Source organism: Euwallacea fornicatus, chromosome 20, assembly GCF_040115645.1.
Source record: "Euwallacea fornicatus isolate EFF26 chromosome 20, ASM4011564v1, whole genome shotgun sequence".
Lineage (NCBI taxonomy): Eukaryota > Metazoa > Arthropoda > Insecta > Coleoptera > Curculionidae > Euwallacea > Euwallacea fornicatus.
In genome coordinates, this window is record NC_089560.1 from 3,117,982 (window position 1) to 3,144,752 (window position 26,771).

Here is a 26,771-nt window from a genome sequence, read left to right on the forward strand (position 1 = left end):
TGGTTTTGGAAGTGATAGCTTTTGACATTTTTAAAGTCAGCTTACAAGTAAAATTAATATTTGGATAAGCTGATTACACCACGCAAGGACAGGAGCATACTTTTCATTGTGAGGATGAAGAGAAAGTCTGTCGTTGGCATCAGAAGCTTCTGAGCCTTTGAGACTCTAGCAAGAGCAGAGAACGCAAAGCCGTTCGATATACCATTAAAGGTAGTCTGTCACAACGAAATAGATTTCAATGAAACCTCTAAAGCTCATTAATAAAATACGTTTGATACTCCGATAGTAACTTTAATAACGGCGACTCGTGTCATTTTTATTTTCATTTTTTCCTTCGATGCTTTAATAAATGAGGAAACATTTATCCGTTCGATCGAACAATAAAACAAACAACAATTAAATTAGACTCGTTTTAATTGAATAATTAAGAATTCCAACCAAGAAAACATTAGTTTGCTATGCAAATTATGGAGCAGATAGCGATGTAATGCTATATTAAAAATAAATTATAAGAAGCACATATCTGAAGAAATCGAACAGCAACTACTGTGTTTCTACTGGGCAAACTAGACAATCATTCTGTAGAAAAAAACATATGTTACAGGTGAAGTCAAACATTACTATTTAGTAATTACCCTAAGAGCCATTTTCGCTCGTAAACACATAAGTACGACGTGGTTGGTGAGAATGAAAACTGGGAGTTTAACTTACAACAGTTCCAGGCTGAAAAGCTTATTACAACCTCACCCAAAAATGCATCAAGTCTGGTACTAATAGAAAACAAAGCCAAACATTTTCTACTAAGTTTTAACCTAGAACCGCAGCATTGTTCTACAATGACATCGTGAGACAAATTTATTAATTAGAGTCCATACATTAACCTCGACTGAAAAGTTACAAATAATAGCAAATTTAAAACACCTATAATCACATTAAACATCCTCTACGACCACTCCATGTTTTCCTGTTGCTGTTGACTCTGCTCTTTCTGGTCTGAGTTAACCTTCGGTTCTGCATTCGCTTTCTCGTCCTTCGGAGGAGAAGGCGCTTTCGGTGGCGCTTTGTTCAAAATTGAGTTAACGCTGTTCTCAAAGTTGCCTTTTTCCTGTCTAATTTGGGCGATTGTGACGGGGGGGTGTAAATGTTTAGGGGCACCGGCCAATTTTCCCCTAGTCTGTTCCAGCCATTGATAAGCGGACTTAAAGGCTTGCTCCACTTTGGAGATTTCTTCATCGGTCAAGTGACTGAATTTCGGGTCCTTGTTTCTGGTTTTTAAGTGAAAATTTATTAGTTTGGCAAAATGTTTCTCAGATCCGTCATATCATACTTTATAAGTTCCAAAGCCTTCATGCACTGTTGTAGAGATTTAGCGAAATCTTCGATAATAGTGGGTCTCAGATCGCATTCGATTTTACGTTGCTGCACTGGCTCGCCTTTTGACTTCAACTCCGCTAGTTTGTCGATATAAACCTTAAAAAAAGATGTAGAAATACTTGTTCTTAGAATCCTAAATTATCACTAAAATAAATCCTCACCTGTTTGTTGCAGTCTTCTCCATCTCCATACAACCAATCTTCCATGCCGTCCAATTCGCGGACCAACTGCTCTTTGTCGCTTTCCAAAATATAAGGAGCCAAATCCTCCGAAGCCTTATTCCGCAATTCATACACGTATTCTTCTAAACCATTTCGAGCGTCAGCTCTTTCCTTCTCCTGTTTGTCAGAAGCAATCATTTTGAATTCCTGTTCGCTGAATTTGTCGATTTCAACGTTTGAAAATCCAAAAGTAAGGGCTTCGATTGGCAATTCCACGCTTTTCACAAGTTTCTTCTTTTTTTCTCCCTCCTAGAAATTTGTCTCATTTAAATATTTTTTTCATGTAAACAGTGAAATTATCGATTTGATGATACATAAATTATGGAAGGCCTCGAGATGATTCGAAAAATGTTAACATTATACGGAAGTGGCGCAAGACAGGAACTTAAACGTGATGTACCTCTCTTCACATCAGTATTGATAAAAGAGATACGGGGTAAAAATATTGAAAATGAGGCTCCTTGTATATATGGACTCAAAGTTGAGTGAATTCAGTCAATTCCCCATAAAATGCAGGTTTATTTTGCTTGCAAATCAAGGAAGCTTAAAATACTTTCCACTCAAATTCCACAAAGTTAACCACTTAAAAATCTCGAAGCCACTGGAAATTCCTATTACTTCCAACATCGATCTACTGTTTGATTGAAGTCTTTTGTGATTTGAGCCATGTCTATCTACATGAAGGAGGAACAAAAACAACTAAACGAAAAAAGCTGAATTTAAAATCTCGAAGGAAATTGCAAAAAACTGTCGATAAACCAGACAAACTAAATCTGCAACAAAAACAAATCCGACAACTAATCACCAAAGAACCGGGGGGAGGACAGAAAGAATTAAAGAGTTGATATCGAAATAGGGTATCGCGTGACGGCCGCGGCGGCCGGCAGCATTAAAATGCGTACCCCGCTGAACCAGGACGAAATTTTCTTAGTCCAGCTGGTGCCGGACCCTACCTCTGCCGACTGCTGTTGCTGCTGAACCGCCTCACCACCGTCCATGTTCACATCATTCTCTCCCTGGTTCCGTTGCTGCTCGCCGTTTTGGTGCTCTTGAGGTGCATTCCCGGCTTCTTGGTTCTCCTCCTCGGGAGACTCTACAGCTTCTTTCGCTTCGATGAGGGAGGCGCTTGTCACGGTCATGACGCCATGCAGATTGATGCGCACCTTGACTTTAACTTTTTGCGACTTACCATCCGCAGTAGGACGGATGTCTTTTACCACCCAAGTACCTAGAAGAGATGGAAGAAAATTGATGACATTTTTCTAAATGTTATTACGTGCTGTTTTGTAGAATTTAGCGCTAGATCTTTACCAACTTCAAAGTTCATTAACTTTCAAAATTCATGTGCCTCATATCAAATTTAAGGCTTTTCCAATGCGAATGGAAGTCGCTGAATACATCGAAAGTGTTGGACGCTAATATTTTACGTAAGGCTTTTGACACTATTAAATCTTAGTAACTATTCAAGCACAGTAATAATGAATATACTGTCACATTCAAATTCACTTACCAATGTTACGATCCGGATAGGGAACATCGTTGCTATAAAAAGCTCGAAGAGAAAATGCCTCAGTGCGATAAAAGGTAAGCATTTTGGTGAAAGGAACTGCATGATTTGCGGGAAATACTTCTATGTCTCCCGCTGTTTCGCCCCCAGCGCTCGCTTCCCAACACATGTGAATTGGATAGTTCTACAAAAGAGGAAAACAACTTATATTACTTACCAATGCTTTTAAACAATAAAGAATCAGATCTCCTTTGTGTAGACATTTTTTTTTAATAACTTTACTATATTTTAATAAACTCACCTGAACATCAGTTACGCTAAATTCTCGCACTCTAACTGCAGGAGATAGCATGGCGCACTGCAAGGCACAGCCCCTAGCCACTGCCTCATCCTGGTTCAAAGTGGTGCTTGGCTGTTTTTGAAACACCTTTTCCATTAGCTGCTTAATAGCGGGAATCCTCGATGACCCACCCACAATTTCTACTGCATAGATATCGTCGAGATTTAATCCTGCAATAGAAGAATAGCATAATTATTTTTACTTTAAAGAAAATTAATAGTGCCTTCAAAATAAAGCATTACCTGACTGTTTTAAACATTCCTTCAATGTTATTTCAACGCGTTGGAATAAGCTAGCGCAAAGAGCGTCCATGTCCGCTCTCTTCATCTCAGATTTAACATCCTTATCATCCATGAAACATTCAATTCCCAAAGGCAAAGTTGTGGAATTGGCAGACATTTGCTTCTTCAATTTTTCAACTTCCGCTAACAATCTTATGTAGGCTCTAAAGAAGATGTAATATTCCTTTTTCTTATAATCTAAGCTTGATAATAAAGAAAACGATTACTCACCTCGGATTTGACTTGGGATTGATGCGATATTTCTCCTGGAAATCAGCACAGAATCGATCAGCTAAAACCCTATCAAAATCCCTTCCTCCCAAATACGAATCAGAGGCTGTAGCCAACATCTTCAATTTTCCCTTATGGAAAGCACATGCAAACACCTGAAGTGATGCATAGCCACAATCCACAAATATCACATTCCTGGGTTTGTCCTCAGGAGCAGGCAGATCTTGTTTATAAATACCATAGGACAAGGCGGTGGCCGTAGATTCGTTGAACAGCCTCAGCACGTTTAGGCCTAAGAGTTTTTTTTTTATGGGGAAAAAATCCAGTGATAGAATATAACTTACCAGCTATAGCGGCTGAGTCTAATAACGCTTTCCTCTCATTATTGGTGAAGTATGACGGTACAGATACAACGCAGTCATTGATGGGTGTTTGCAGTGCTACACTTGCGGTATCTTTTAATTTAGTTAGAAGCATTGCTAAACATTGTTCAGGGGAGAATGTGTGTTCTTCATTTAAGTAATTTACCTATAAACATTATGAAAACATAAATTTTCTTTAATTTAATTGAAACTATGTGTGTTAGTTACAATTTGGTACGGGATAAGGCGCAATACACTTACTTTAATTCCTATATTTCCATTCTTGTCTTCCAAAATATTGAATGGCAGCCATTGTAATTCGCGTTGGACATGCGGATCTTTAAACTTTCTGCCTAAAAGACGTTTCAGGCCATATACAGTGTTTTTCATGTTGGTAACTTGTTGGTTCTTGGCGGCAACGCCGAGAATGCGGTTTTTGCCCGAAAATGCGACATAGGATCTGATGAAAATTAAGAAGGAATAATCATCAAACTTGTTACAGTGATATTAATAAAAATTTGAGGAAATTTAGATATAAAGTAAATATATTTAAATGTGTATGTAAATGTAATGTAAAAACAAATTTGTTCTTCATTCATTCATTCAACATAGGATGTTTCTTACTTTTCTCATAATGTAATATACAATATACTATTACTATATACAATTGCCAACCGAATTCCACACATTATCATTGCACATTTGATAAACTATTCCCAGTGTCAATATATTCTTCATTTTCAGCTCGATTTGTAATAGAAATGCAAAAACTGGCTCATCAATTACTAACTCAAAAATAATATGCAATATGATTAAATGTAGTATTAAAACAATTAATATCAATATTTTAGTAGGGAAGTAACTATTTAAAAAACTAAAGAATTCCCAGTCATATCTAGAAAAATCCATATAGGGACATAACTGGTCAAGGTGAACCATTCCCAAACCTTTGTCTAACAGTGCAGAAACTTACACCTACAAGTTCGAGGGTGTCTTCACACCATTATTAATGCCAAATCAGTTTCAGATATCAAATACTTACGGGGTGGCCCTCATACTGTAATCATTGGCAATCGTTTCGATGCCGCCCGCTTTCGCAACAGCAATATAGCAGGATTCATTTCCTAGGTCTATTCCGATAACTGACATCGCGGCCATTCTTTAACTGATTACTTTTTAATAGAGAACACCCTAAACTCGTAATTATCACAGTAAAAAATGCTCGTGGAATGAATATTAACGTTCTAGAACGTTTTACCAATTTTTTTTTCACAACGTGCCGGTTTTGCTAGAAATCCAGAATAAACTAATGGCAGATGGCAGCCATACTGCCATAACAAATGAAGTTCGACATATGAACGAAAATTCTGGAAAATTACAAATAATTGAACAAATAATACGTATGCCTTGACTAAATCTCTCTCTTTTCTTAACATACGTGGAAGAGCTCCAACATGCTCTTCGTACTTACACTACTTCGTATTTCATCTAACAGAAATTTGGTTTCATAAACAAAACAAATCATTGTCACAAAATCAGAACTAGTAAGAATAAATTAAAAAGAAACTCTTATATATATAAATTGAAAAACTAATTAATTAAAATTGAAACAAAATCCTGAATATCATACACCAAAGAACAATGGCAGACAAGACAATTTTCCAGTCGGCCCACAAAGGGGATTTTAATCTTGTGTCTAAAAAACTCGAAGAAGACCCTTCACTACTAACTCAAAAGGACCTGGTAATATTCCCATAACGTAAATAATAATGTATCACAAATTCTTTATTTTGATAAGAATCAAAGATTACTGCTCCATTGGGCTTGTGTTGGCGGCAGCTTAAAACTTGTTACACATCTAATAGAACTTGGTTCCCCTATCGACCCACGTGACGATACTGAAACTACTCCCTTAATCTTAGCAAGTTCTGCTGGTCACACTCAGATAGTCTGTTTGCTAATTGATAAAGGGGCTATTCTTGATCAACAATCATCAAATGGCCATTCAGCCTTACAGTATGCTGCGTCCAAAGGCTGGGTTCCTGTATGTTTCTCTCATCTTAAGCTCACTTGACGAATTATATCTTAAAATTGCAGATTTGTATAAAATTACTTGAGAATGGGGCAAATATTAACATAACAGACAAACGAGGCAGTACCCCTCTTCACCGTGCAGCTTCCAAAGGGAATTTGGAAATTGTAAACCTTTTCATGGAGCATATAGATGATTTGAAAATAAACTATAGAGATATATATGGGAACTCTGCCTTGCATTTAGCTTGTGAGGAAGACAGACAGGAAGAAGCCCTTCTGCTGGTAAAGAATGGAGCAGACTTAACTTTAATGAATAAGGAAAGACAAAGCCCTCTTGATTTGTGTTCCCCGAAGTTAATGAAACTGTTAAAAGCAACCAGCCATTCCCGTTGATCTAAAGAATTTTAACTGAATTTGTAAGAGTTTTGATTTTGAATAAAATGAAACCAGAATTTAGTGTTGTTTTATTTTTTTTGTGACAATCACCAAAGTTACTGCGATATATCCATCCTTATTTATCGTTTCTTTTGTCCCAATTTCCTTCTCTATCACTTTGTCATTTGCTTTGTCTACTGTCATTCGTATGTTTATCAATTATAATATTCTTTTACACTGTTGTTACCGTGAGTTGTTTATGTAAAAAATGCTCCATTATTACAACCTTACTTTGAAAGAAAACTTAACCGGCGTTGGATTTTCATTACAAGATTTTAAAACTTGGAAAAAGAAGCTTTTACAAGTCTACCCCCCTAACAATGTTCCAGACAGGGGACCAATTCCTTTAGAGGGCATAATAGCTAATATTTATCGCAATATGAACGACCAAATGAAAAGGCATCCTACATTAGAAAGAAAAGACCTTAAACTCAAAAGCTTAACTCAAACCCTTAAAACTATTATTGGCATGGAATACTTTGGCACAACTTCTAACAGAAACAGGTTTTTTTATATTGTTACAAGAATTTTAACTCAAAATTATGGGGAATGCATACATATGTCCAATTTGTATGAAAATTTTGTAGTTGAAGGATTTTCTTGGATTGATAGAAGTAAAAAGATGGATGTGCAGATATTCAGAGCTAATATCCTTTTATTGGAAACTGTAGTCAAGCCATTTATTAATCATTACTGTTGCTTCATATATATGTATCGTCACAGGGAGTACTTAGTAGTTCTCCGAGGTAAGGGTCCTACTGCTCTTATTAGTTATTTCTGTACAGAAAACTTTCTTGTATCAGTTATCACATCTTGCAGGAGATGCCGATTCTTTTAAAGACAAAAATCTTGCACAAAGCATTAAACAAGGTTTTTTGGAAAAAGTACCTAGCCATAAAGCAAGACCTAAATGTGCAATAGGCATTTTAACATTCATCCCAAAAAAAAATATAAAAATGTATATACACAGGCCTCTTTTGAAACTTTTTGCATCTAAAAAATCTTTGAATATTACCATTAAAGTCAACTTGAATAAGTTAACAAAAGAGTATCAATTAGAAACACACCCTGATTTGTTTCAAAGGTGGAAGATATTTCTTATGTCCAAGAGATATTCAAATAAATTATATGGTAAGTTTTAATTATTATAAGACACAATAAACAATAAACTTTACTTTACAGCAATAAAAGTAGACTTAGTAGATGCCTTTGGAATGATTGACACTGATGTGCTGAAATCTATAATAATTAAAGATGACAAGCATTTAACTGCCTTTCAAAAAGACCTTTTAATAAAAACAATTGGAAGATCGTATTTTTACGTTAGAGGCAAAAAGATCCTTTATAAGTGGCATCATGGTTAGTCCTATTTACTCAAGTACAAATTGGAAATCTTTACAACAAAATTTAATCTACAGGTCTCCTTCAAGGGTCCACACTATCTCCTATTTTATGTGATCTATATTTGAGTTATCTAACATATAATTATTTAAGATCATTCAACACTCCAAATACGTTCCTGCATAGGACTGTTGATGACATACTGTTCATTACAGTAAATGAATATATGCTCAATGACTTTGAAGTTGCTATATTCACTATGTCAATACTCAACGAAGGGAAAACTCATAAATATATTGATCCAAAAATTGATGATCCGCGTATAGTATTTTGCGGAAAGGTTTTCAATCTAGAGACTAAAGAAACAAGCTCAGCATTCAATTTTCCTAAAGGAAGAGAGCTAAGAGGAAGATTTAAAATTTGGAATATAAATAAGCAGTTCAGCACAACACAAGCAAAGGAATTTGTTTTTAATGCCTTGAGGTAAGTGCCAAAATGATGCCCAGAAAACAATTTTAATAATATTTATATCTAGTTTTCAGTATCTTAATTTTTATTTTTCACCATTTGAGCTAAACACCATAGGGAATACTGCATCCACAGTCTTAAAGAATATATTTCATGGAATGTGCTTTGTTGCATTTAAATTCTACTACGTGATTAGCAGTATCGATTATTTATTCGAAAGTCCGCAACAACGGCACATAATAGCTATCCAAAGTATCGATTTTGTTGCCTCTTCCTATTCACCAATTATAAATAAAAAAATAAAGCAAAATAAGGGTAATAATTATGAGCCCGCTTTTTCCTTGCGCGTGATTATGTTTCTGTGCTTTAAAGCTTTTGCCCTTGTTTTAACAAGGGGGCCACAGAAATATAGAACCGTGGTGAAGGAATTAAAAAACAGAACCAAATATAAACGGTATTTATCGCAAGGATGCAAAATGGACCTAAAGTTTGTTTCTAAACTGCCGGCCCCTTTTGAGGGAATTTCTTTCAACAGAAAGATGACTTTGGGTTACTGAAGCTCTTCAATTTTCATTATCTTTAAGTTTTAAATGATTTTATTCTATATGTAAAAGTTGGAATAAATAAATAAATATCCACTAAACAAATACTAGTTCTATAGACTGACTGAGATTACCATGACTAGGCGTTTCTGCACCATGGGTTTTCATATGTTTTTTCAAACTCCCTGCATTATAATAGGCTTTGCCATTACATACCAAACACACGTAGGGTTTCTCCCCTGTATGACTCCTCAGATGCACCTATAAAAACCAGTATTTATATTCCCAATAAGTCATCAATGAATATTATACCTTCAAATTGCCTTTAAGCGCAAATTTCTTAGTGCAAAAGCTGCATTCAAATGGTTTTTCACCGCTATGCAGCCGCATATGAATTTTCAAATGTCCCGATTGAGTGAACAATCGTTCACATACAGTACAGCGATGAGGTTTTTCACCAGAATGCACAAATTGATGGTTATTATAAGAACTTCTTTGCTTAAATTTTTTTCCGCACTCGCTGCACTCGTAGGGTGTATCGCCTGTATGTGTTCGCATGTGCGAATCCAACTGACCCTTTGTATTAAAACCTTTAAATTCCACATATAAAAAGGTCGCTGTTAGTATTTGTAGCTGCTTACCTTTGCCACAGCGTGTGCACAAAAACTTCTTCAGTATAGCCGCGTCTTCCCCGTTTTGATGTAATATCGAGTGGTTTTCTAATGCTCCTCTGCTAGCAAACACCTTATTGCAGACATCACACTGCAGTTTTAAGTAGGATTTTGTATCTTTTGTTTGACTAACTTCTCCATTTAGGAGTTTGTGACGGTAGACATGAATATAATGATTAGCATAGCGTTTAAACCCTTTACCACAATAAGTGCATACATATGGATTGCAACCTGTGTGAATATTTTTGTGTTCTTTTAAAACATGAGCTCTGGAGAAAGCTGAAAGGAAGTATGTATCTCAAGTTTCATGCATTTTAGTCATTTAACTCAATTTTAAACAGTAACAGATGTAATATATAAGCTTTTGCTTTTTGTCCACCTCAAATTCCTAAATTTTAAAGGTTCTTACCCTTTCCACATTCTTCACACTTAAATTCTTTAATTCCTTTGTGAATTAACATATGTCTTTTCAAGTTCTGCTGAAATTTGAACTCCTTCTCACACTCTGGGCAGGTCAATGTTTTGTCTTTCTTATGACACCGCATGTGACTATTCAACATAGATTGTTGTTTGAATATTTTATTGCATTGCAAACAGGGATATTCAATTCCAGTGCAACCAAATTCCTCACTGTTATGTTGCAGTAATTGTGATTTTGTTTCAAATATAGCTCTACAAGTCTTGCATTTTAGCTGTTTTAGTATTGAAATCTGTTTTGTCAGGAGATTTTTCTTCTTTTCTAGTTTTGTACAACATTCAGTTTTGATATGTTCTTGCAAAGCTTCTTCTGATAAAAATTTTGATTTACAGGCTTCACATTTAGAATTAACAAGTTCAGATTTTGTTTCTACTTTTTCACTTATTAGATTCAAGTTGATAGAATGAGATTCATCTTTATGACATTGGTTAATTTCATTATTTTCATCTTTGTGATCTTCTGAAATGGTTTTTAGCTGGTTGATGTTTTTAATACAATTTTCTATGAATTGTGCAAACAGCTGGAGGGTATTGATGCAATTTTCACATATTTTTTGAGGCAATTCAAGAGGTGTCTGAAAGGTAAAATTTGAGAAATAGATTGGTGATTCTATGGATAAAAGAATTTTTGTATTAATGGCACTTAGTGTATTCAATTAAATTAATAGTGTTATTTATTGAAAGTTTACCTGAGCTTCTAAAATTTTTTTAAAAATTTTAAAACTTGGAACATTGTTGCTCGTTTCGAGTTTTGCAGATTCTACCATACAATAATTGCATTTTTTTTCAAGATACATGTTGCCTGCAGTCATTTTGAAGTTAAGAGAAAAAATTAACGGTTAAATTTAATCATTTAAAATTAAAATTACGAAATAACAAAATTAATCTTTTCTCAACAAAAAAAAATATTAACAATAACAAATACTAGTTACACCGCTCTTATTGACGCAATCGACATCATCATTTGTTATTTTATTTGTCTACTGTCACTCCTGACAGTTTCTGGTAAAGAATGTAAATTATTCCTAGTTCTGTTGTACGTTCTAGTCAGTAGACTTAAAGTAAATGTATACTCTAGAATTATGTTAACCGTTAGATTATAAAATCAAACCTTTAGTCATCACGCCACTGTATAATCTAACAAGGTCACAACTCGCCCTGCGCCCCTCTCTGGCCCCTTTAATATCAGTCATCGTGATCATCTACTTTTACAGAACCTTCAGCAAAGCCCTGATAGTCACTTAAACACAAAATTGTCACGTAACTGTTACGAAATCCGCGTTAAATTTAATGTACAACTAGAAACTGTCTAGAAAATCTTGTCTCAGATACCTGTTTATTATGTTTCTGTTATGAGAATGTACTTTAACCTAGTGGGACAATCATTTATCTCAAATGAATTAATTAGTTAAGTTAACGATAAAATATGTGTATTGATATATGAGGTAGAAGGCTGATCAGCAGCAGTAAATTGGGAACAATTTTTGGTGAGGAAACACTGGTAAATTGACCCAATTGATTTTTTATGAAACAAATATACTAGTATCAGAAGATTAGGGTTAAATTGAGGAGCAAACCAAGCTTGTGATCAATATGTCTCTTTCTGGTAAGTTTTGTGTGCTTGGTAGTTTTCAAAACTGCTTATTCAGTAAGTAAATTCTTGAACATTTACCTCAATTCCTACTTACCTACTTAAATTTAACAGTACTTAGTGTTATGGTGATAATTCACTTGCTGACCATAGATAATTGAAGTATGTTAGGCATATTGTAGTTACCTCTATTTAGCAATTTGCACCAGGAAAAAACTAGTTCAATTCTGTCAAGACTTTCATCAGGTTTGTTACCTTCTCTAGGATCGGGATGATCAGCTTCCCATCTCTTTAGCGAGCGAAATTATTATTGATAACTTTGTCTTAATATAATTTCAATAGTTACATTAAAACTTATTTCTTACACTTGTCAGTTTCTTGCCTCTTTTCAATATATATATGTGGCTTTAACACACTCCTGTCCCCAAAGAAAATGATCTCCCTTTTACCGAATATGTAATTTCTAATTTCTAGTGAAAAGTAAGAATGGCTCCACATAGCTGCAAAGGTTGTTTGCATAACAAGATAAAGAAGAAAATGGCAGAAGAAGCAAGTAGCTCTTTTGTAAGCAAAGGCCAAGAAAATGGTATGCAAAATGGGATTAGTGATCATCCATGTAAGTTTTAATATTCAGTCATATTTGAGTGTGTTTAGGGGGGAAAGACCTTAGGTGAGAACTGGTCAGTATAAGAACTGAATACTATTATAGAGTAGGCAAGAATGGTACCCTGAACTAAGCATTATTAAACGACTGTTCTTTCAATTAAACTGATATTGCATTAATTAAACAATCTTGCCAGGGACACCCGCTGTAGTAAACACTGCAAGAATTTGTACTTTTCCCAGGTCTAACTAACAGATAGCCTTGGCTTCAACGACGATTAGATTATCACGCTGCCTCGTCACTGTTACTTTACTGGTTTTATGGGTTTTGTACTAAAATAATTTTCAAACTTATCGCTCACAATTCAGAACACTTCATTACCACGTTTCTGACGCTATCTCAGGCATTCTATGCAAAGGTCAATAATAATAAAAACTACTTGACCGGGTGCTGTTTTACGTAATTTGCATGAAAATTGTTCTATTCAAATGTATAATAATGTATTCCAGTGTTTATGCTTTTGGCGCGGCATTTGGTTTGGTGGTCGATCAGTTTTTATTAACTTTCGCGATTTGATAGGCGGAATTAATTTTTTAAAGTTAGAGTTGTTTGGAAGTTGAGAGAAGTTTTTGGATCGTTAGTGAACTGAACAAGTTCTGATCATAGGGGTAAAATTTCAGAATATTAAGTTATTGCTTAAGATGTAGTAAGTAGGATGTGCCTAATGCCAAGTGAGAAGAGATCATTACTACTTATATCTGCCCAAGGTTGCAAGTATAAAATAACTGCCAATTAGCTCTTACAGTGTCTGTATTATTTTGATTCCTGACATAACTTATTCAAGTACTCACGTAATATTCCATTTAATTCCCGGAAAGCGTTTCTCAACTTCAGGATTATGCCAATAGGTGATCTATAGCAGAATTTACACTTCCCTGTAAGCTCTGTGCAAGTCGAAACAAATAAAAGCCCACAAATCTTGAGTCGTATATATTATATTTAGATCTAATATCTACTTGATACACTCAAAATTAAATAAAAATCTAACCGATTAAGCAAATTGATAAGAAAACAGTCCTCTAAAGGTGAAATTTACAAGTCGTTGCTTATATATTTTTAGCTGTAGCCCGTGTTCATAATATACTATAGTAGATTTGCTAGGTGCCAAAGATTAAAATGGAAAATGAAATGGTTTTGGTGTATGATGTTGAAAACGGTGAAAGTGAGTGATTTGATTTTTATTGTAAATTTTTAAGCCAGTAGGTATTAACTGCAGAAGTGCAGGGCCTACGATTTGGTCAAAGAAAGTGTGGGTTTCGATAAAATAAACATTAACATTTGTAAAAATTCAATACCTATTCTTGAACACCCTGAGATTGTTTGACAAAGGCCACCTCTTAAAGCAAATACTTAGTACTTTTTGTTGGGTAGTTGAAATCCCAAGGTAATATTACCAATGTGTGCATTTAAAAAGTGTCAAACTATCATTGTCTTAGACCATATCAGAAGGATGTAACACATTGTCATAGAGATACTTCAGGGGGCGACACGGCATACATGAGAAAAAGTATTTCGAAAATGGTGCGTTTTTGCCTATAAATCTATTACCATTTTTAAAAATTATTTTCATAGTACTATCGTATGATAAAATATATCAATGATGGTACGTTACATATTATATAGCTTATAAACTCTATTAATACGTCGAAATTTTAATATACGATGTAACCCTTTTTGATTATTGCAATTTGTTGAAGATTGAAATGTCAACATAAGGATCATTTTAATAAATAACAATTACAAGCTGTAAACTGTAATAAAAATCATATAAATTTTGTAAAGCGGTTGATTTCTATAGAAATTATGTAAAAATGGCACATTAGTGCCTTCGTTTCGTGTTTCCATGGATTTTATGCAGTCAAAGTTATTAGTAGTTCGATTTATTTTTAGCCCTGTTGTGTACCGTTTTTGTCATTCGACTAGATCAGCTGTGAGAGATAGATTTGAATAAAAATAAAACGTTAAAGAATTGATGGTTTTACAATTTTTTGCTTCTTAATTGGTATTATAAACTGAGCTAATGGGAACCTTTATTACGTATCGTGCCCTTTAAAGGTGCTTGTCAACTATAAAAATTGAATCATTATTTATTAGCAGAACTATATATCATTAGATAGATTATCTTGACATGCTATATTCACTCAAGTATTTCATATCTAAAAGCAATAATTTTGTGCAAAATCACCATAATTCCTGAGAGTTCTGATCAATATTTGGGACATCTGAAGGCACATGCGACCTTCTTTCAATTTTTCATCTCTGACCCAAGCATTTGCTTCTTTCGTGTAGAAGATAAATAAATGAATGAAGAGAACAAGGAGACTTAAAAATACCTTTATACGTTAAGTCTATTACACGTGCAGTCTGTCGGAATGTAAGTCCTTAATCTTGTTGGGCAATAGAATTGATCGTTCCTGGTTTCAGAGTTAAGTTACTGAGGCCCCCGATTTGGAATTGCGCAAGAGAAGATTGGTTAAGAGAAACTGTTTAAGGCGAACCTTACCCCTTAGTGTAGTAGATACTTCCCTTAATATATGTATATGATAGTTGTAGTCCATATGTGAAGTAGATGCATTTTACTCAAACGACCAATTGTAAATTTCAGCGATGCCATGGTTTGGCATGGACATTGGTGGCACTCTGTGCAAATTGGTATATTTCGAACCTCGCGATATGATGCAAGATGAAACTGAGGAAGCAGATATTTTGAAGAATATTAGGAAGTATTTAACTAAGAATTCGTCATACGGGAAAACCGGCCACAGGGATACTCATTTACAGGTAATAATTGTAAGTTTTGGGGCATTACTCGTGCATTAATTATCTTTAAATTGAATTAAACATTGATTTCTTACGTCAAGATCGTTGATGCGTCGGTAATGAGGTAGTGACCTATTGTTTCTGATTTCCTAAATTGACGTCATACGTGAATTTAAAGAACGAGAAACATTAAAAATTATTATTAACGCATTTAAATTTCCCTGTGGTTAATGCAATCGTTTGTTTACGATAGCTGAAAAGCCATCAATTCGACCATAATGTTTGACCAGGCTTTAAAAGAACTATTAACTTGCAAACGTCTAGTACTTTTGAGTGTTGCCTATCGCAAACTATTGGTAATTTTTAATAAATTTTCACATTATATTTATAGTAAATAATATTCAGGTAATGTTATTATGTGGTTCTATGGGCTTAAAGTCAATGTTGTAACGAAATCAATATTTTCAGATGGACAATGTAGAATTACGAGGCGTAGTGGGAACCATCCATTTTATCAGGTTCCCAACTTCCCAAATGAAAAAGTTTCTCACATTAGCCAATCAGAAAGGAATGGCAAAGTTAATTACCACAGTTTGCGCCACCGGAGGTGGTGCTTATAAGTTTGAAGAAGATTTTAAAAAGGTTTAATCAACACCGGTCATCAATGTTCAAAGCTATTAGATTTTAATTTCCTTTTAGTCGGTAAACATGAGGTTACATAAATGCGACGAATTTGAGTCTCTGGTCAAGGGTTTGCTGTACGTAGATAAAAGCAATCTAACAGAGTGTTATTACTGGACCAACCCGACCGATGAAACCAAATGTGCCAAAGTTAGTTACGATTTCTCCAAACCCTATCCCTTCTTGTTAGTAAATATTGGCAGCGGAGTTAGTATCTTAGCGGTTAAAAGTCCGACTGACTACAAGAGAGTATCTGGAACGAGGTATTAAATCAGATTTACTGCTGCGAATTAGTACTAAAAGAGAGTAAAATTGCAGTTTGGGAGGCGGAACCTTCTTAGGGCTATGTTGTCTTCTAACTGGCTGTAGTACGTTCGAGGAGGCCATTAGTTTGGCAGCTGAAGGGGATCATACTAATGTCGATAAACTAGTTAAGGATATTTATGGCGGGGATTATGCAAAGTTCGGGCTTCCTGGAGATTTGGTTGCCAGCAGGTAAAATACACTTAAAACCTTTTTAACGTAATTAATGGCGGTGAATATGGGCTTGGTTTAGCTTTGGGCAAATGAATTCACGCGACAGGAGAAGTAAAGTTAGTCGACAAGACTTGGCCAGGGCCACATTAGTCACCATAACGAATAACATTGGTTCAATTGCGAGGATGTGTGCAATTCAGCAAAAAATTGATAGAGTAAGTAATAAATACGTTAATAAATTGAATGTTTCGTGTTTTTTGTTATTTTTAATTAGGTGGTTTTTGTGGGCAATTTCCTACGAGTAAATCCAATAGCCATGAAGCTTTTAGCTTACGCGATGGAGTACTGGTCGAATGCTTCTATGAAGGCTTTATTCCTGGAGCACGAGGGCTATTTCGGCGCAGTAGGCTGTCTGCTTGCGGATAGGTGAATAGCTTCGATGAACAAAATATGATAAAGTGGCTTATTTACTTACACCCCGTATTAATTCTCGATAAAATATAAGTGAAAAATGTCGTCATTCCATAGTGATATCTTGCGTAACTTTTTTACCAACAATTTACCGAGAAATTCGCTCTTTTAAATTGACTTTTTTTATGTCCTCTTGAGATCTTTTTGTTTGTTTTTAAGACCTTTAGGTTTAAAAAAGTATCATGAGTATGATCTTTTTCGTTATGGTTTTCTTGATTTGAAGTGAGTGATTTTTAACGAGTTTACTTGTGAGTAACTATTTTCCTAAAATAGACCAACCCATTTATTTTAATTACGGACTACTTATTAAACAACTGAGGAAAATTGGCTGGGGCATTATTATAATGTTTATGTTCTGTTAGGTAATTAAGTTGATAAATTTGTTTTTATTTAGAATTATAGTTTAAAAGAATTTGTCAATACAAAATTTCTATTATGTCCACAATTTATTGTTATATTACCTATATATGTACTTGTCGTTATCAGTATATTTTTATATAGTTATTATTTATCTTGTAAAACATGGTGAAGGTTTTGATGTTGCATATTAGCGCACATTTAAAGAATTATACACTATAATATACACTTAACATTAATTTATTGACAAAAATACTTCTTATAATTAAAGTTGTTTCACCAAACTAATAACAATAACGTTTGCTTAATCACCCCAACATAACCTGAAACAAGAATGAATACCAATCTTATAAGAGTTATAATAAATTACTAAGTAAATTACATTTTCACATAATCCCGTTTCTGTTTGAACTCGTGGCCGCTGAAATCCATTATATTCAAATTCTGATCGACCGCGGCAAATAAATATTCAGAATCGAAACTGAGGCTGTATATGGGAGAGTTCAATGTTGAACCTTTGCATGTTCTCATAAAATACAACTGAAAGTATTTTGTTTTTAATTAAAAACTTGCGTTGAAAGGGTAGAAATTACCTGAACACATCTTTTGGATCTTACATCCCAAAGGGCAGCCCGTCCATGCAAGTAGGTGCCCACCATTACACTGTTATAATAATCGTAATCTAAACAGTACAATCCAGCACCAAATGCATCATGAAATTTCTGTTCACAATTGCCTGTGCGTAAGTCCCATCTAAAGAAAACAATTGAAATATTTTTGAGCAATGTATGGTTAAAGGTACCTTCTCAGATGGCAGTCGTTTCCACAAGACCAAAGGCCGTGTGCTCCATCCCATTTCATGTCCAACGTAGCAGAAATAAAATGCCCTAGTTTCAAACTAAGAACTTCAGTATACCTATGCCAATTCAAAATAGTAGAAACAAACCCTGTGAGGCTATTCTTATATTTAATACCTTTCAGTATCATATATCCAAATAGATTTTCTACCATCATCACCTGCTGAGGTACCACATGCAAATAGTGGTTTTTCCTCACAAAAAGAAACACACCACGCCCTTTGCCCTAAATCTTGAGTGTGTATTAACGTTAATTCTAGAATAATAAAGGCCACAAATCTCAAATAATGACAATAAATTGGAATTAAATTATTTCCAAGTCAATACAAACCTAAAGGATCTTTATGTAAAGAAAATATTTTAAAACAGTCATTTCTCATGCCGCTAGCGACGACCAAACTATCAGGGGATATATCAACTGAACATGTGAATGTGTTCTCAGCTTTATCTATGATAAACTCATTTTTATCAACAAGATTTTGTATATAAACTCCTCCATCACTATAATTCAATTTTTTTAAATCAACATTAAGAGTTTATGGTGTTTTTAATTAACCTTAGACCACCTGCTAAAATATCTCCCCTGATTGTAAACTTTGTTACATCTACTGAAGAAAATCCTACATTAACACAACTTTGCCGATATTGAGGTGATAACACAAAATTAGCTTTTGGAACTATTATATTATTTTTATCTCTTTTGTAATTAAATATCTTCGATCCTCGACTAAACCATAGTGAGTCCTTTTCTAGTTTCAACCAGGGCATGTATTTCTTCCTGACATAAAATAAGGATTTTTCATTGTACATGCCATAACTCCAGTTATTTTGCAACCTTAGTTTTTCTAGTTTGGTTGGAATTTTTGAGAAGCATCTAGAGTAATGTATGGTGGATGATTTATGTCAATCCAGAGATTTTTTGAGTACTCACCGAGCTAAAAATTTCTCACTATTTTGATTTGTTACTACTGTAGTGGTTTTTATTAGTAAGTTATCCCAAGCATTGATAATATCTCGAAATCTTTTACAAGTAACTCTTAATCTACTCAAATCCCTAACTTCCAGGAAACTGAAAATTAAAATTAACAACTCTGAGGACAGGCTATCGAAACAGCATTCCGACATTAGAAAGTCAGTTTATTGAAGGGAAAAGCTTTAATTTGCGTTGAAGGGCATTAACATGGAAATTTAATTTTAGATGTTTCTTAATTTTTACTATAAACTTTAAGGAATGGGAAATTATTAATAAACAAAACAAACTTAACCTACATTTGCTAAATTTGGTCAACATCAGTTGTTCATGACGTTCCTCTTATTCTGTCAGTAATGAATCTTAAAATTATAGTTGACAACAGCGTAGTAATATTGAAAATTTATATATATTGAACACTTTGATATATTACTTGATAACACTACCATTTGAACAAATATTAACTATATACTACGCATATTAGATAATAAAATGTTAGAATCTCTAAAATTTTAATAGAAAAATTCCTTGAATTAGAGATTACCTTGCATGCGCCTTTGCCACGTTTACATTGCAACAAAATGATATTTAATTCAGAAGTGAGCTATGACTTGCTGACAAAGACAGGTGGCATGTGTTTCGTTCTCTTTTCGTCCTTAACGTCAACGTTAGAGGTTTGTGTTTATTTTTGTAAATTTAAAAATCCCTTTTCATCGTAATTTCTAGCTAAAATCCTTTTCAAAAACCAAAAAAAATTAATAAAAGTAAAGTTTCTTTTCCCTATACAATCGTTATTTTCCCGATATACGTTCTAAAAACTTTAAAAATCCAAAGACTAACATCATAACTTAGGTTATGGAACATCCCAGTCTTCTACATCTTTAACTCAAAATCAAAATTTTTCTGAATTAAAACCACTCTTTAATTATATCTTTAAGTAAAACCCAATAGTCGACTGTAATAAAATTTTAGGAAAATGAAACAAATAGTCACGAATCAAACCGTGAAGATCCCGGAAGGGCTCACTGTGCACGCAAAAAGCAGAGTGATTACAGTGAAAGGACCCAGAGGAGTGTTGAAAAGGTCTTTTAAACATTTAGCCTTGGATGTCCGTATGGTTAATCCCCGTCTGTTAAAAGTGGAAAAATGGTTTGGCACCAAGAAGGAATTGGCTGCAGTAAGAACCGTCTGCTCTCATGTGGAGAACATGTTGAAGGGTGTGACAAAGGGGTACCAGTATAAAATGAGGGCTGTGTATGCTCATTTCCCTATTAATTGTGTAACTACTGAGAACAATTCTGTTATTGAAATAAGGAATTTCTTAGGAGAGAAATACATTAGGAGGTAAGTAGTTTTTATTATTAAATTTATTATGAATAATCACGAAACGCTTTTGATTTCCAGAGTGAAGATGGCACCAGGTGTGACAGTCAAAAACTCCACAGCCCAGAAAGATGAGCTAATTATTGAAGGAAATTCTCTGGAAGATGTTTCCAGATCTGCTGCCCTTATCCAGCAATCTACAAGTGTCAAGGACAAGGATATCCGTAAATTCTTGGATGGATTGTATGTTTCAGAAAAAACTACAGTTATTCAAGATGAAGACTAAAATGTTTAATAAATTTGTAAGTTAAAGCAAAAAGTTTTTTTTCCTCTGCTAATTATGTCACATTCTTTGAAGAACCATACAAACACATTAATTTTAAAATAGGTTTATATTTCCTACATTCATTTATGTTATACTCTAATAATAACTGTCCTCAATATAAACACTTGCACTAAATCTTCTTAATAAATTACAAAACATCAATCATCCACTTCAATTTTTTCAGTTTTTATGTACCTGAAAGTTTCACATTCTAAGGCTGAACTGTCGCCTTCATTTAATTCATCTTTAACCTTAGGAAGACTAGACTTTTCGATACCAATGGCGGTCTCTTTACGTATTTCCTTTGTTTCTTTTGAGTTTACTTCAGTTGCCTCTGTCTCCTCACTTGGTTCAATTTTAACACTCACCTCTGGTTCATTCAGTTTTAAGATTGGAATTGGTTCTTCTAAACCTGGAAAGATTGTTTTATGCGGGGCATTAAATGAAAGATGAAACTTGCCTTCCTCAAGGTCAAATTCCACTTTAATGTTATCATCCTCGCATTTGATTCCCTTCCGAATTTTATTTATGGCTTTCTTCATATTTGGCGTCAAGTTTTGTTCCTTTTTAAACTGCGGGAAAAACTCTGGGTGCTTTACTCGGACGTGTTTATATAAAATCTTGCTAAGAGAGAAACTTGTTTTACAAACTGCGCATTTGTAGGGTTTTTCTTCTGTATGGACTGCCCGATAATGCTCTTTTGCAGTAGTGCTTAAAAAAAGACGCAAATTATGTGACTTAGTGTTTTGAGAAATTGACACACAGACTTCTTACCTGTGCGCGAATACCTTTCCACATATCTCGCAGGCAAAAGGTTTTTCTCCTGTATGCGTCCTCATGTGCCTGTTTAGATTTTCCTGAGTGAGAAATTTCTTCCCACATTCTGTGCAACTAGAATACACAATAAAATCTTGACCTGAATTTTTCTAAACAATTTCACTTACTCAAAAGGCCTCTCTCCAGTATGCGTCATCATATGACGCTTTAAATTTTGTGAAGATGGAAATGGTCTATTACAAATATTACAACTGAAAGGCCGAAATCCTGAAAACTATAAATTGTCTTGTGGCTGATTACATGAGCAATTTAAGTCACCTGAATGTGAGTTCATGTGCCTCCGCAAATGAGTACCACTAGAAAATTTCTTATCACACAACTCACAAAAAAACGACTTCGTATCCATGTGAGTTTTCTGATGTTCTTGCAGATTTGGATATTTTGAAAATACTTTTCCGCAGAGGTGGCACATAAATGGCCCTACTGAATCAGGAACGTGAGTAGCCAAATGAACTACACAGACAGAAAACAACTTTTTATAGAAGCAATAATGTTTGTTAATCTAAATATTTGCCTCCCAATTGACGATTTCCCGCAAAGACTGCTCCACATTTTATGCATTTCACAGCTCTGCCTGGTGGAACTGGCACAATGCCACAATGGCTTTTTTCATGTTTTCTCAATCTGGCTTTCGTCTTAAATGTTGAATGGCAGTACTGACAAATAAAAGGCCTTTCACCTGAAAATTATTAACTAAGATTGAAGTCGCTTTAAAACGGTAATATTTTCGACTACCAGAATGTGTTTTTTTGTGGTCCTCAAGGTGCGCAAATTGCGTGAACTTCTTGCCACAATCTGTGCACTCAAATCTTTTTTCACCTGAAAATTTCTTGGCATTTAACTGAAGTTTGTTTATTTGAAGAAACTAATACCTGTATGTATCCTCATATGCTTATTTAGATTACCATTAACAGTAAATTTTTTATGACATACTTTACATTCAAAGGGTTTTTCTCCAGTATGTTTTCGAGCATGTACTTTTAATTGAGTGTTATCACGGAATGTTTTTTTGCAGTTGCAACATTGATATCTAAAATTAATGGTAATGTGAAATAAATATCAGAATTTTTTCAAACAAACCTTTTGTTGTCAGTTCGTCTAGATGAAATATGAATGTTGAGGTCTTCAGTATCCAAAAATATTTTCTGGCATATGTCACATTGAGTATCTTCACCTACAGTGGAACAATCTGATTCTTCTTCCAAGTCTGAGGAATGTTCTGATGAATGTTTTGAGTGCTGCAGAATGTTAGCTAGCAATAGGGTTACTGTTATGAGTTTCATTTATACTCACATCAAAGGATTCTCTCATATCGCTGTGATTTTGCATATCAGACAAATGTTTTTGATTCTCAAGAGATGCCACTTCACTACTCCCTTAATGAATATACAAGAAATATTTTTAAATAAGGCAGTGCTATTTGTTATTTACATTTTTAATTGAATTTTTAACTACTGAGTTGAGTTAATTTGAAGTTAGGTAATAGGGTTATTAAAATTATTCACTCTAGGATATGCATAAATCAGTAAAACTGCAGATATATGGTGCATTTTAATAATGATGATGCGGAACCACATTGTACTTTTATAATGAGGTGGACTGGTAAAGGGAATTGTATGTTAGCACCTGCATCAATACATTTATGATGTTATTGCTGTTATGCTGGCAAAACAGTTTTGTTGTATCCAAAACTCTTGCCATTCAAATACTTTTGGAATTGGTGGTATAAATGTGTTAAATATGCAACATTTTGCTTCAAAATATAATAAATTAGTAATAATTAGTAAAAGCATATCACTAGTAAAAATATGTGTCGATGTGAAACACATGTTTGCAGATCATATTGATTCCCCCTACACTGAAAGAGTTCATTGTTTCCTATCCCCAGAGCTAATAGAACCTTTTACCTTGTAAATGTGCCTTACTCAAAAGCTGGAACCTGGAATAGGCTGAACTGGTACAATCACTTATAATTTCTGTGCCATTTTCACCATTATCCATATCTTCCTCTTTAATGCTTGTGACAGGCTCAAATAAATCTCTTCTGTTATGGCTCGTTCCAGGAGAATTGAGACCATAGTTATCAGAGTCTACTAATGAGTAAGCTTTCTCCATAGCATAAGGTTTTATTTCAACTTTCTAATGATGAAAGTGATATCTCTTATCACCGTAGATTTAGCACACGAAAGCGCTTAGCACATTTGAGGCACATAGTTGCATAACTGCACATTCAAGCGTTTAGAACCTACATTTTTCTCAAATTTTTATGAGATTTATAAGATCTCTAATAATTAAATTTGCAGTTCTGGTTGTGGGACGAGTACTATTTTGCAGTTTAATGTTGTTGTTATGACTTTTACGTTGACGTTTATGTGACGTTTGTGTCACGCCTTATGGGCGACATCTATGAAGAGACGAATATGAACGCATGGATTTGCTCATAGAAATGCTTTTTGATATTTTTAAAGTTTGAATACAGCACTATGTTTTAAGTGTGTTCGTGTGTGGTTTCTCTCTTTTGATTTCCTTAATTTTTCACTTTTCTTTCCAATAATTCTAAAAAGAGACTCTCTCAATTGTATGTTAATGTTCAATTTATTTGATATTTATTTTAATTTGCAATTTAAGATCAGTAAAATCGACTACACCCACACGTATCAATCAGTAAAGAAGCAAGCACAGCAAATTGTATTTTCCATATTCTTTATAAATAGAATCTGGATTATTTTTAAAACAAAGCTGTCTTTCTTGTATTAATAATGGACCATCATTCCAAGTCATTAGACACTTCGAAACAAACCCAAGAAAAAGTGTTTAAAGTTATTGTTGTTGGTGATACAAATGTTGGAAAGACCACTGTTACCTACAGGTTTCAATTAATAGCAAATTATTCCTAATCCCATATATGTGTATTTCTTGATTTGAAGGTTCTGCGAGGGCAAATTTATTAATAACTCTGAAGCTACAATTGGTGTCGACTTCAGAAGTAGGACACTTGAAATAGATGGAGAAAACATTACCTTGCAGTTATGGGACACTGCTGGTCAAGAACGCTATAGATTGTCTATTGTGCGTCACTACTATAGGTGAGCACCTAAATTAGATTGTTATAATTAGGTGAGAAACAGGTCTCATTACAGAAACACTCATGCAATAGTGTTTGTTTATGATGTCACTAATTTGGAGTCCTTTAATTCCTTGACAAAATGGATGGAAGAATGTAATATGAATTGTAGCTCTGAAGTTTTGAAAATTCTTGTTGGAAATAAGTGTGATGGGCTAAAAAGAGTGCCTACAAATGAGGCTCAGAAATTTGCAGACTTGCATAATATGCCTGTAACTTGCATCTATTATTTAATACAAGAAAAAATATTACAACTTTCCTGGTTTTTAGTTGTTTGAAACTTCAGCTAGAATAGATTCTCAATGTGATAATGTGGAATCAATATTCATTACTATGGCTCACAAATTAAAAAATCACAAAAGATACCTTCCCATTGAACATACTTCTACATCTGTGAGTATTACTGGTAAGGTTGTTAAAGACACTACAAATACATCTACTTGCTCCTGCTGAGGTAGGTCAGGGATTTGTTCTTTTGATATTCACTATTTCATATATTTTATGATATATTACTAATTTACAAATATTAGTAAACATAAGGTTGATAGAAGTTAAGATTTACTTTAAAAACGTGGTAGCTGGTTAATTTTAGGAAATTATAGACTTTAGGGATATAATTGTTTTTAGCTTTTAACAGTAGGTAAATGCCTTCTAAAAATTCTTTTTACATAAATTTCTTAAAGATTTTTAAGAAAAGACAATGTTTTATTTATACACAAATATTCTAACAAAATCAAGTAGATAGTTACTCTTTCCCAACTTAGGCACAGTCTTTTCAAATGTAGTAAGGCCAAATTAGCAGAGGAAAATTCGATTTACCCCAATTAGTGGAAAGGAATCAGGAAAGGCGTTTACGCTACTATAATTTGTTAGTTATGTTATAATGTTAATTAATTGGTTAATGATATCAGTAGTATTACTGTTCCGTTTGTAGTGTGCTTTCAAGCAAGGCATTTGATTTATGGGTCAATCCATTGAGCAACACTTCTTCATTTAAAAAGTTGTGTTAACAAGCCCCATATATAATGAGTTAATATTCAAGATGTTTACGTTTTCATACTAAAGAACGGACGTAAAATACTTGGTTGAATCAAAGCTTCATTACATAAGGATTATGAGATAATATATAACAATTGCAAAAACCCATATTTGTACAGAGTGTGGCATAGCAACTTGCCTATTTGTATTTGATGCTCTAAAACGTAGTTGCTCAAAGAAGAGTGAGGGTAGGCGTATTTTTGATATAATGGTGAACGCTACGTGTTCTTTTCCATTACTTAAGCCCTAGGGTTAAGTAATAGGCCCCAGTGAACGACTTGGTGGAACCATTAGATATAACGCTGAGAGTCTTTGTGAGACTATTTAACATTCCCTTAAGACATCGTCTCCACTTAGAAGCTTATTTAGAATTTCGTGCATGTCTTCACTGGAGGTAAGTAAATTTTTTAATTTTGTACCTGTTTATGCTGGGAAACTGATAGAAAGAGATTTGGGGTTTCTGAAGGAGCTGTAGGTTAGTATGAAAGAGTGTGAGATGGCTTACATTATTTTAGCGACTTCACTAGCTCGTTCAAATAAAAGCCTTGTGGCGCTGAACCTATGATAAACTAAGGTGTTTAGCTCAAATGAAATTATATTGTAGTGAAAATCCCCTAGCTTCCAACGTATCCTAAATTAACACTTTAAATTTTAAATACAATTCTTTCACGGCTATTGTAAATAAGGTGATAGAATGTCTGAAGAGTTCTACTACGTATCTGGGGTCGGTGGTGTGTGATGTGGATGAACTTAAGTTTGGTTTCCATGTGGCTAAGTTAGCTCCAAGCTTGACTTTAATTTGTTATACGGTTCAGGGCTCCAGGGAAAAGTTGATTTGGTGGATGGCTCGTCAAGTATATTTTTCCCTAGTGAAATTCCATCCAACATAAGACGTTTGTTTCTGAAGACGCTGCTCGTTCGCACGGTTTATGACGCGTATAAAATGCCCTTAGGTACTCTAATTGGGTGGTCTGAATTCGCGTAGGGACCGCTTTGTGAGATGAGGGGTGCT

General features: G+C 34.3%; 9 protein-coding genes across 19 annotated transcripts; 5 read left to right on the top strand and 4 right to left on the bottom strand.

Moving 5' to 3' along the window:
* Positions 1-396: 396 nt before the first annotated feature.
* Hsc70Cb (heat shock protein 70Cb) lies at positions 397-9,371 on the bottom strand. Of its 3 annotated transcripts, none has more exons than XM_066294113.1 (11): positions 9,271-9,371; positions 4,578-4,776; positions 4,299-4,482; positions 3,955-4,246; positions 3,685-3,887; positions 3,404-3,612; positions 3,106-3,286; positions 2,498-2,823; positions 1,536-1,844; positions 1,328-1,470; positions 397-1,265 (listed from the first exon to the last, which is right to left on the bottom strand). In XM_066294113.1, the coding sequence occupies exons 2-11, from the start codon at positions 4,704-4,706 to the stop codon at positions 944-946; spliced, it is 2,298 nt and encodes a 765-aa protein (XP_066150210.1). In that variant the 5' UTR covers positions 4,707-4,776; positions 9,271-9,371; the 3' UTR covers positions 397-943. The 3 variants fall into 3 exon arrangements, with proteins under 3 accessions (XP_066150210.1, XP_066150208.1, XP_066150209.1); XM_066294111.1 differs by lacking the exon at positions 9,271-9,371 and adding an exon at positions 5,359-5,700; XM_066294112.1 differs by lacking the exon at positions 9,271-9,371 and adding an exon at positions 5,359-5,695 and having other exon boundaries at positions 2,549-2,823.
* On the top strand, positions 5,750-6,802 carry LOC136345626 (26S proteasome non-ATPase regulatory subunit 10-like). The gene is made up of 3 exons (XM_066294133.1): positions 5,750-6,059; positions 6,115-6,360; positions 6,414-6,802. Exons 1-3 carry the CDS (start codon positions 5,958-5,960, stop codon positions 6,741-6,743), a joined length of 678 nt encoding a protein of 225 aa, XP_066150230.1. The 5' UTR covers positions 5,750-5,957; the 3' UTR covers positions 6,744-6,802.
* Positions 6,930-9,241, top strand: LOC136345620 (uncharacterized). Of its 2 annotated transcripts, none has more exons than XM_066294114.1 (5): positions 6,930-7,531; positions 7,605-7,916; positions 7,968-8,144; positions 8,204-8,609; positions 8,662-9,241. In XM_066294114.1, the coding sequence occupies exons 1-5, from the start codon at positions 6,994-6,996 to the stop codon at positions 9,149-9,151; spliced, it is 1,923 nt and encodes a 640-aa protein (XP_066150211.1). In that variant the 5' UTR covers positions 6,930-6,993; the 3' UTR covers positions 9,152-9,241. The 2 variants fall into 2 exon arrangements, with proteins under 2 accessions (XP_066150211.1, XP_066150212.1); XM_066294115.1 differs by having other exon boundaries at positions 8,669-8,836.
* LOC136345680 (zinc finger protein 37-like) lies at positions 9,233-10,352 on the bottom strand. The gene is made up of 4 exons (XM_066294208.1): positions 10,217-10,352; positions 9,778-10,038; positions 9,449-9,726; positions 9,233-9,397 (listed from the first exon to the last, which is right to left on the bottom strand). Exons 1-4 carry the CDS (start codon positions 10,350-10,352, stop codon positions 9,233-9,235), a joined length of 840 nt encoding a protein of 279 aa, XP_066150305.1.
* Positions 10,353-11,483: 1,131 nt separating this feature from the next.
* On the top strand, positions 11,484-17,582 carry fbl (pantothenate kinase 3 fbl). 6 transcript variants are annotated; one of them, XM_066294126.1, is made up of 8 exons: positions 11,484-11,890; positions 12,350-12,491; positions 15,145-15,329; positions 15,768-15,941; positions 15,999-16,243; positions 16,299-16,475; positions 16,537-16,672; positions 16,732-17,582. In XM_066294126.1, exons 2-8 carry the CDS (start codon positions 12,362-12,364, stop codon positions 16,885-16,887), a joined length of 1,203 nt encoding a protein of 400 aa, XP_066150223.1. In that variant the 5' UTR covers positions 11,484-11,890; positions 12,350-12,361; the 3' UTR covers positions 16,888-17,582. The 6 variants fall into 6 exon arrangements, with proteins under 6 accessions (XP_066150223.1, XP_066150224.1, XP_066150226.1 ...); XM_066294127.1 differs by having other exon boundaries at positions 11,492-11,890; positions 15,145-15,320; XM_066294129.1 differs by lacking the exons at positions 11,484-11,890; positions 12,350-12,491 and adding an exon at positions 13,004-13,147.
* On the bottom strand, positions 17,510-19,405 carry LOC136345623 (F-box/WD repeat-containing protein 4). The gene is made up of 8 exons (XM_066294119.1): positions 19,074-19,405; positions 18,699-19,016; positions 18,474-18,643; positions 18,260-18,398; positions 18,088-18,201; positions 17,879-18,038; positions 17,668-17,825; positions 17,510-17,608 (listed from the first exon to the last, which is right to left on the bottom strand). The coding sequence occupies exons 1-8, from the start codon at positions 19,265-19,267 to the stop codon at positions 17,590-17,592; spliced, it is 1,272 nt and encodes a 423-aa protein (XP_066150216.1). The 5' UTR covers positions 19,268-19,405; the 3' UTR covers positions 17,510-17,589.
* Positions 19,406-19,700: 295 nt separating this feature from the next.
* On the top strand, positions 19,701-20,754 carry RpL9 (ribosomal protein L9). Its single transcript, XM_066294135.1, has 3 exons — positions 19,701-19,786; positions 20,085-20,456; positions 20,517-20,754. The coding sequence occupies exons 2-3, from the start codon at positions 20,089-20,091 to the stop codon at positions 20,719-20,721; spliced, it is 573 nt and encodes a 190-aa protein (XP_066150232.1). The 5' UTR covers positions 19,701-19,786; positions 20,085-20,088; the 3' UTR covers positions 20,722-20,754.
* A 54-nt stretch (positions 20,755-20,808) lies between these two features.
* Positions 20,809-23,933, bottom strand: LOC136345621 (zinc finger protein 883-like). 3 transcript variants are annotated; one of them, XM_066294117.1, is made up of 11 exons: positions 23,505-23,933; positions 22,891-22,973; positions 22,678-22,835; positions 22,470-22,627; positions 22,333-22,416; positions 22,112-22,276; positions 21,856-22,050; positions 21,705-21,804; positions 21,535-21,651; positions 21,221-21,471; positions 20,809-21,172 (listed from the first exon to the last, which is right to left on the bottom strand). In XM_066294117.1, the coding sequence occupies exons 1-11, from the start codon at positions 23,710-23,712 to the stop codon at positions 20,919-20,921; spliced, it is 1,773 nt and encodes a 590-aa protein (XP_066150214.1). In that variant the 5' UTR covers positions 23,713-23,933; the 3' UTR covers positions 20,809-20,918. The 3 variants fall into 3 exon arrangements, with proteins under 3 accessions (XP_066150214.1, XP_066150213.1, XP_066150215.1); XM_066294116.1 differs by having other exon boundaries at positions 20,809-21,471; XM_066294118.1 differs by lacking the exon at positions 22,891-22,973 and having other exon boundaries at positions 20,809-21,471; positions 22,678-22,849.
* A 140-nt stretch (positions 23,934-24,073) lies between these two features.
* On the top strand, positions 24,074-25,628 carry LOC136345627 (ras-related protein Rab-33B-like). Its single transcript, XM_066294134.1, has 4 exons — positions 24,074-24,466; positions 24,525-24,683; positions 24,738-24,933; positions 24,992-25,628. The coding sequence occupies exons 1-4, from the start codon at positions 24,357-24,359 to the stop codon at positions 25,172-25,174; spliced, it is 648 nt and encodes a 215-aa protein (XP_066150231.1). The 5' UTR covers positions 24,074-24,356; the 3' UTR covers positions 25,175-25,628.
* Positions 25,629-26,771: the final 1,143 nt, after the last annotated feature.

Bases quoted from the DNA above. Each gene is read 5' to 3' on its own strand.
- LOC136345620 (XM_066294114.1), top strand. From the start codon at position 6,994: ATGCTCCATTATTACAACCTTACTTTGAAAGAAAACTTAACCGGCGTT. The intron at 7,917-7,967 runs GTAAGTTTTAAT...TTTACTTTACAG, and splicing joins ATATTCAAATAAATTATATG to CAATAAAAGTAGACTTAGTA. The intron at 8,610-8,661 runs GTAAGTGCCAAA...ATTTATATCTAG, and splicing joins TTTGTTTTTAATGCCTTGAG to TTTTCAGTATCTTAATTTTT.
- LOC136345627 (XM_066294134.1), top strand. From the start codon at position 24,357: ATGGACCATCATTCCAAGTCATTAGACACTTCGAAACAAACCCAAGAA. The intron at 24,467-24,524 runs GTTTCAATTAAT...CTTGATTTGAAG, and splicing joins AAGACCACTGTTACCTACAG to GTTCTGCGAGGGCAAATTTA. The intron at 24,934-24,991 runs GTAACTTGCATC...CCTGGTTTTTAG, and splicing joins CAGACTTGCATAATATGCCT to TTGTTTGAAACTTCAGCTAG.
- RpL9 (XM_066294135.1), top strand. From the start codon at position 20,089: ATGAAACAAATAGTCACGAATCAAACCGTGAAGATCCCGGAAGGGCTC. The intron at 20,457-20,516 runs GTAAGTAGTTTT...TTTGATTTCCAG, and splicing joins GGAGAGAAATACATTAGGAG to AGTGAAGATGGCACCAGGTG.
- LOC136345621 (XM_066294116.1), bottom strand. From the start codon at position 23,712: ATGGAGAAAGCTTACTCATTAGTAGACTCTGATAACTATGGTCTCAAT. The intron at 22,974-23,504 runs GTAAAAGGTTCT...ATATTCATTAAG, and splicing joins GAGTAAGGCACATTTACAAG to GGAGTAGTGAAGTGGCATCT. The intron at 22,051-22,111 runs GCAAATATTTAG...CTGTCTGTGTAG, and splicing joins GGGAAATCGTCAATTGGGAG to TTCATTTGGCTACTCACGTT.
- Hsc70Cb (XM_066294111.1), bottom strand. From the start codon at position 5,474: ATGGCCGCGATGTCAGTTATCGGAATAGACCTAGGAAATGAATCCTGC. The intron at 3,287-3,403 runs GTGAGTTTATTA...CCTCTTTTGTAG, and splicing joins TTAGCGTAACTGATGTTCAG to AACTATCCAATTCACATGTG. The intron at 1,266-1,327 runs GTATGATATGAC...CTTAAAAACCAG, and splicing joins AAGGCTTTGGAACTTATAAA to AAACAAGGACCCGAAATTCA.
- fbl (XM_066294126.1), top strand. From the start codon at position 12,362: ATGGCTCCACATAGCTGCAAAGGTTGTTTGCATAACAAGATAAAGAAG. The intron at 12,492-15,144 runs GTAAGTTTTAAT...TGTAAATTTCAG, and splicing joins TGGGATTAGTGATCATCCAT to CGATGCCATGGTTTGGCATG. The intron at 16,673-16,731 runs GTAAGTAATAAA...ATTTTTAATTAG, and splicing joins TTCAGCAAAAAATTGATAGA to GTGGTTTTTGTGGGCAATTT.
- LOC136345626 (XM_066294133.1), top strand. From the start codon at position 5,958: ATGGCAGACAAGACAATTTTCCAGTCGGCCCACAAAGGGGATTTTAAT. The intron at 6,060-6,114 runs GTAATATTCCCA...TATTTTGATAAG, and splicing joins TACTAACTCAAAAGGACCTG to AATCAAAGATTACTGCTCCA. The intron at 6,361-6,413 runs GTATGTTTCTCT...TTAAAATTGCAG, and splicing joins CGTCCAAAGGCTGGGTTCCT to ATTTGTATAAAATTACTTGA.
- LOC136345623 (XM_066294119.1), bottom strand. From the start codon at position 19,267: ATGTCGGAATGCTGTTTCGATAGCCTGTCCTCAGAGTTGTTAATTTTA. The intron at 19,017-19,073 runs GTGAGTACTCAA...ACATTACTCTAG, and splicing joins AGTGAGAAATTTTTAGCTCG to ATGCTTCTCAAAAATTCCAA. The intron at 17,826-17,878 runs GTAATTTCTACC...AAATACTTTCAG, and splicing joins GATCCAAAAGATGTGTTCAG to TTGTATTTTATGAGAACATG.
- LOC136345680 (XM_066294208.1), bottom strand. From the start codon at position 10,352: ATGCGGTGTCATAAGAAAGACAAAACATTGACCTGCCCAGAGTGTGAG. The intron at 10,039-10,216 runs GTAAGAACCTTT...ATATTCACACAG, and splicing joins GTGTGAAGAATGTGGAAAGG to GTTGCAATCCATATGTATGC. The intron at 9,727-9,777 runs GTAAGCAGCTAC...TGGAATTTAAAG, and splicing joins GTGCACACGCTGTGGCAAAG to GTTTTAATACAAAGGGTCAG.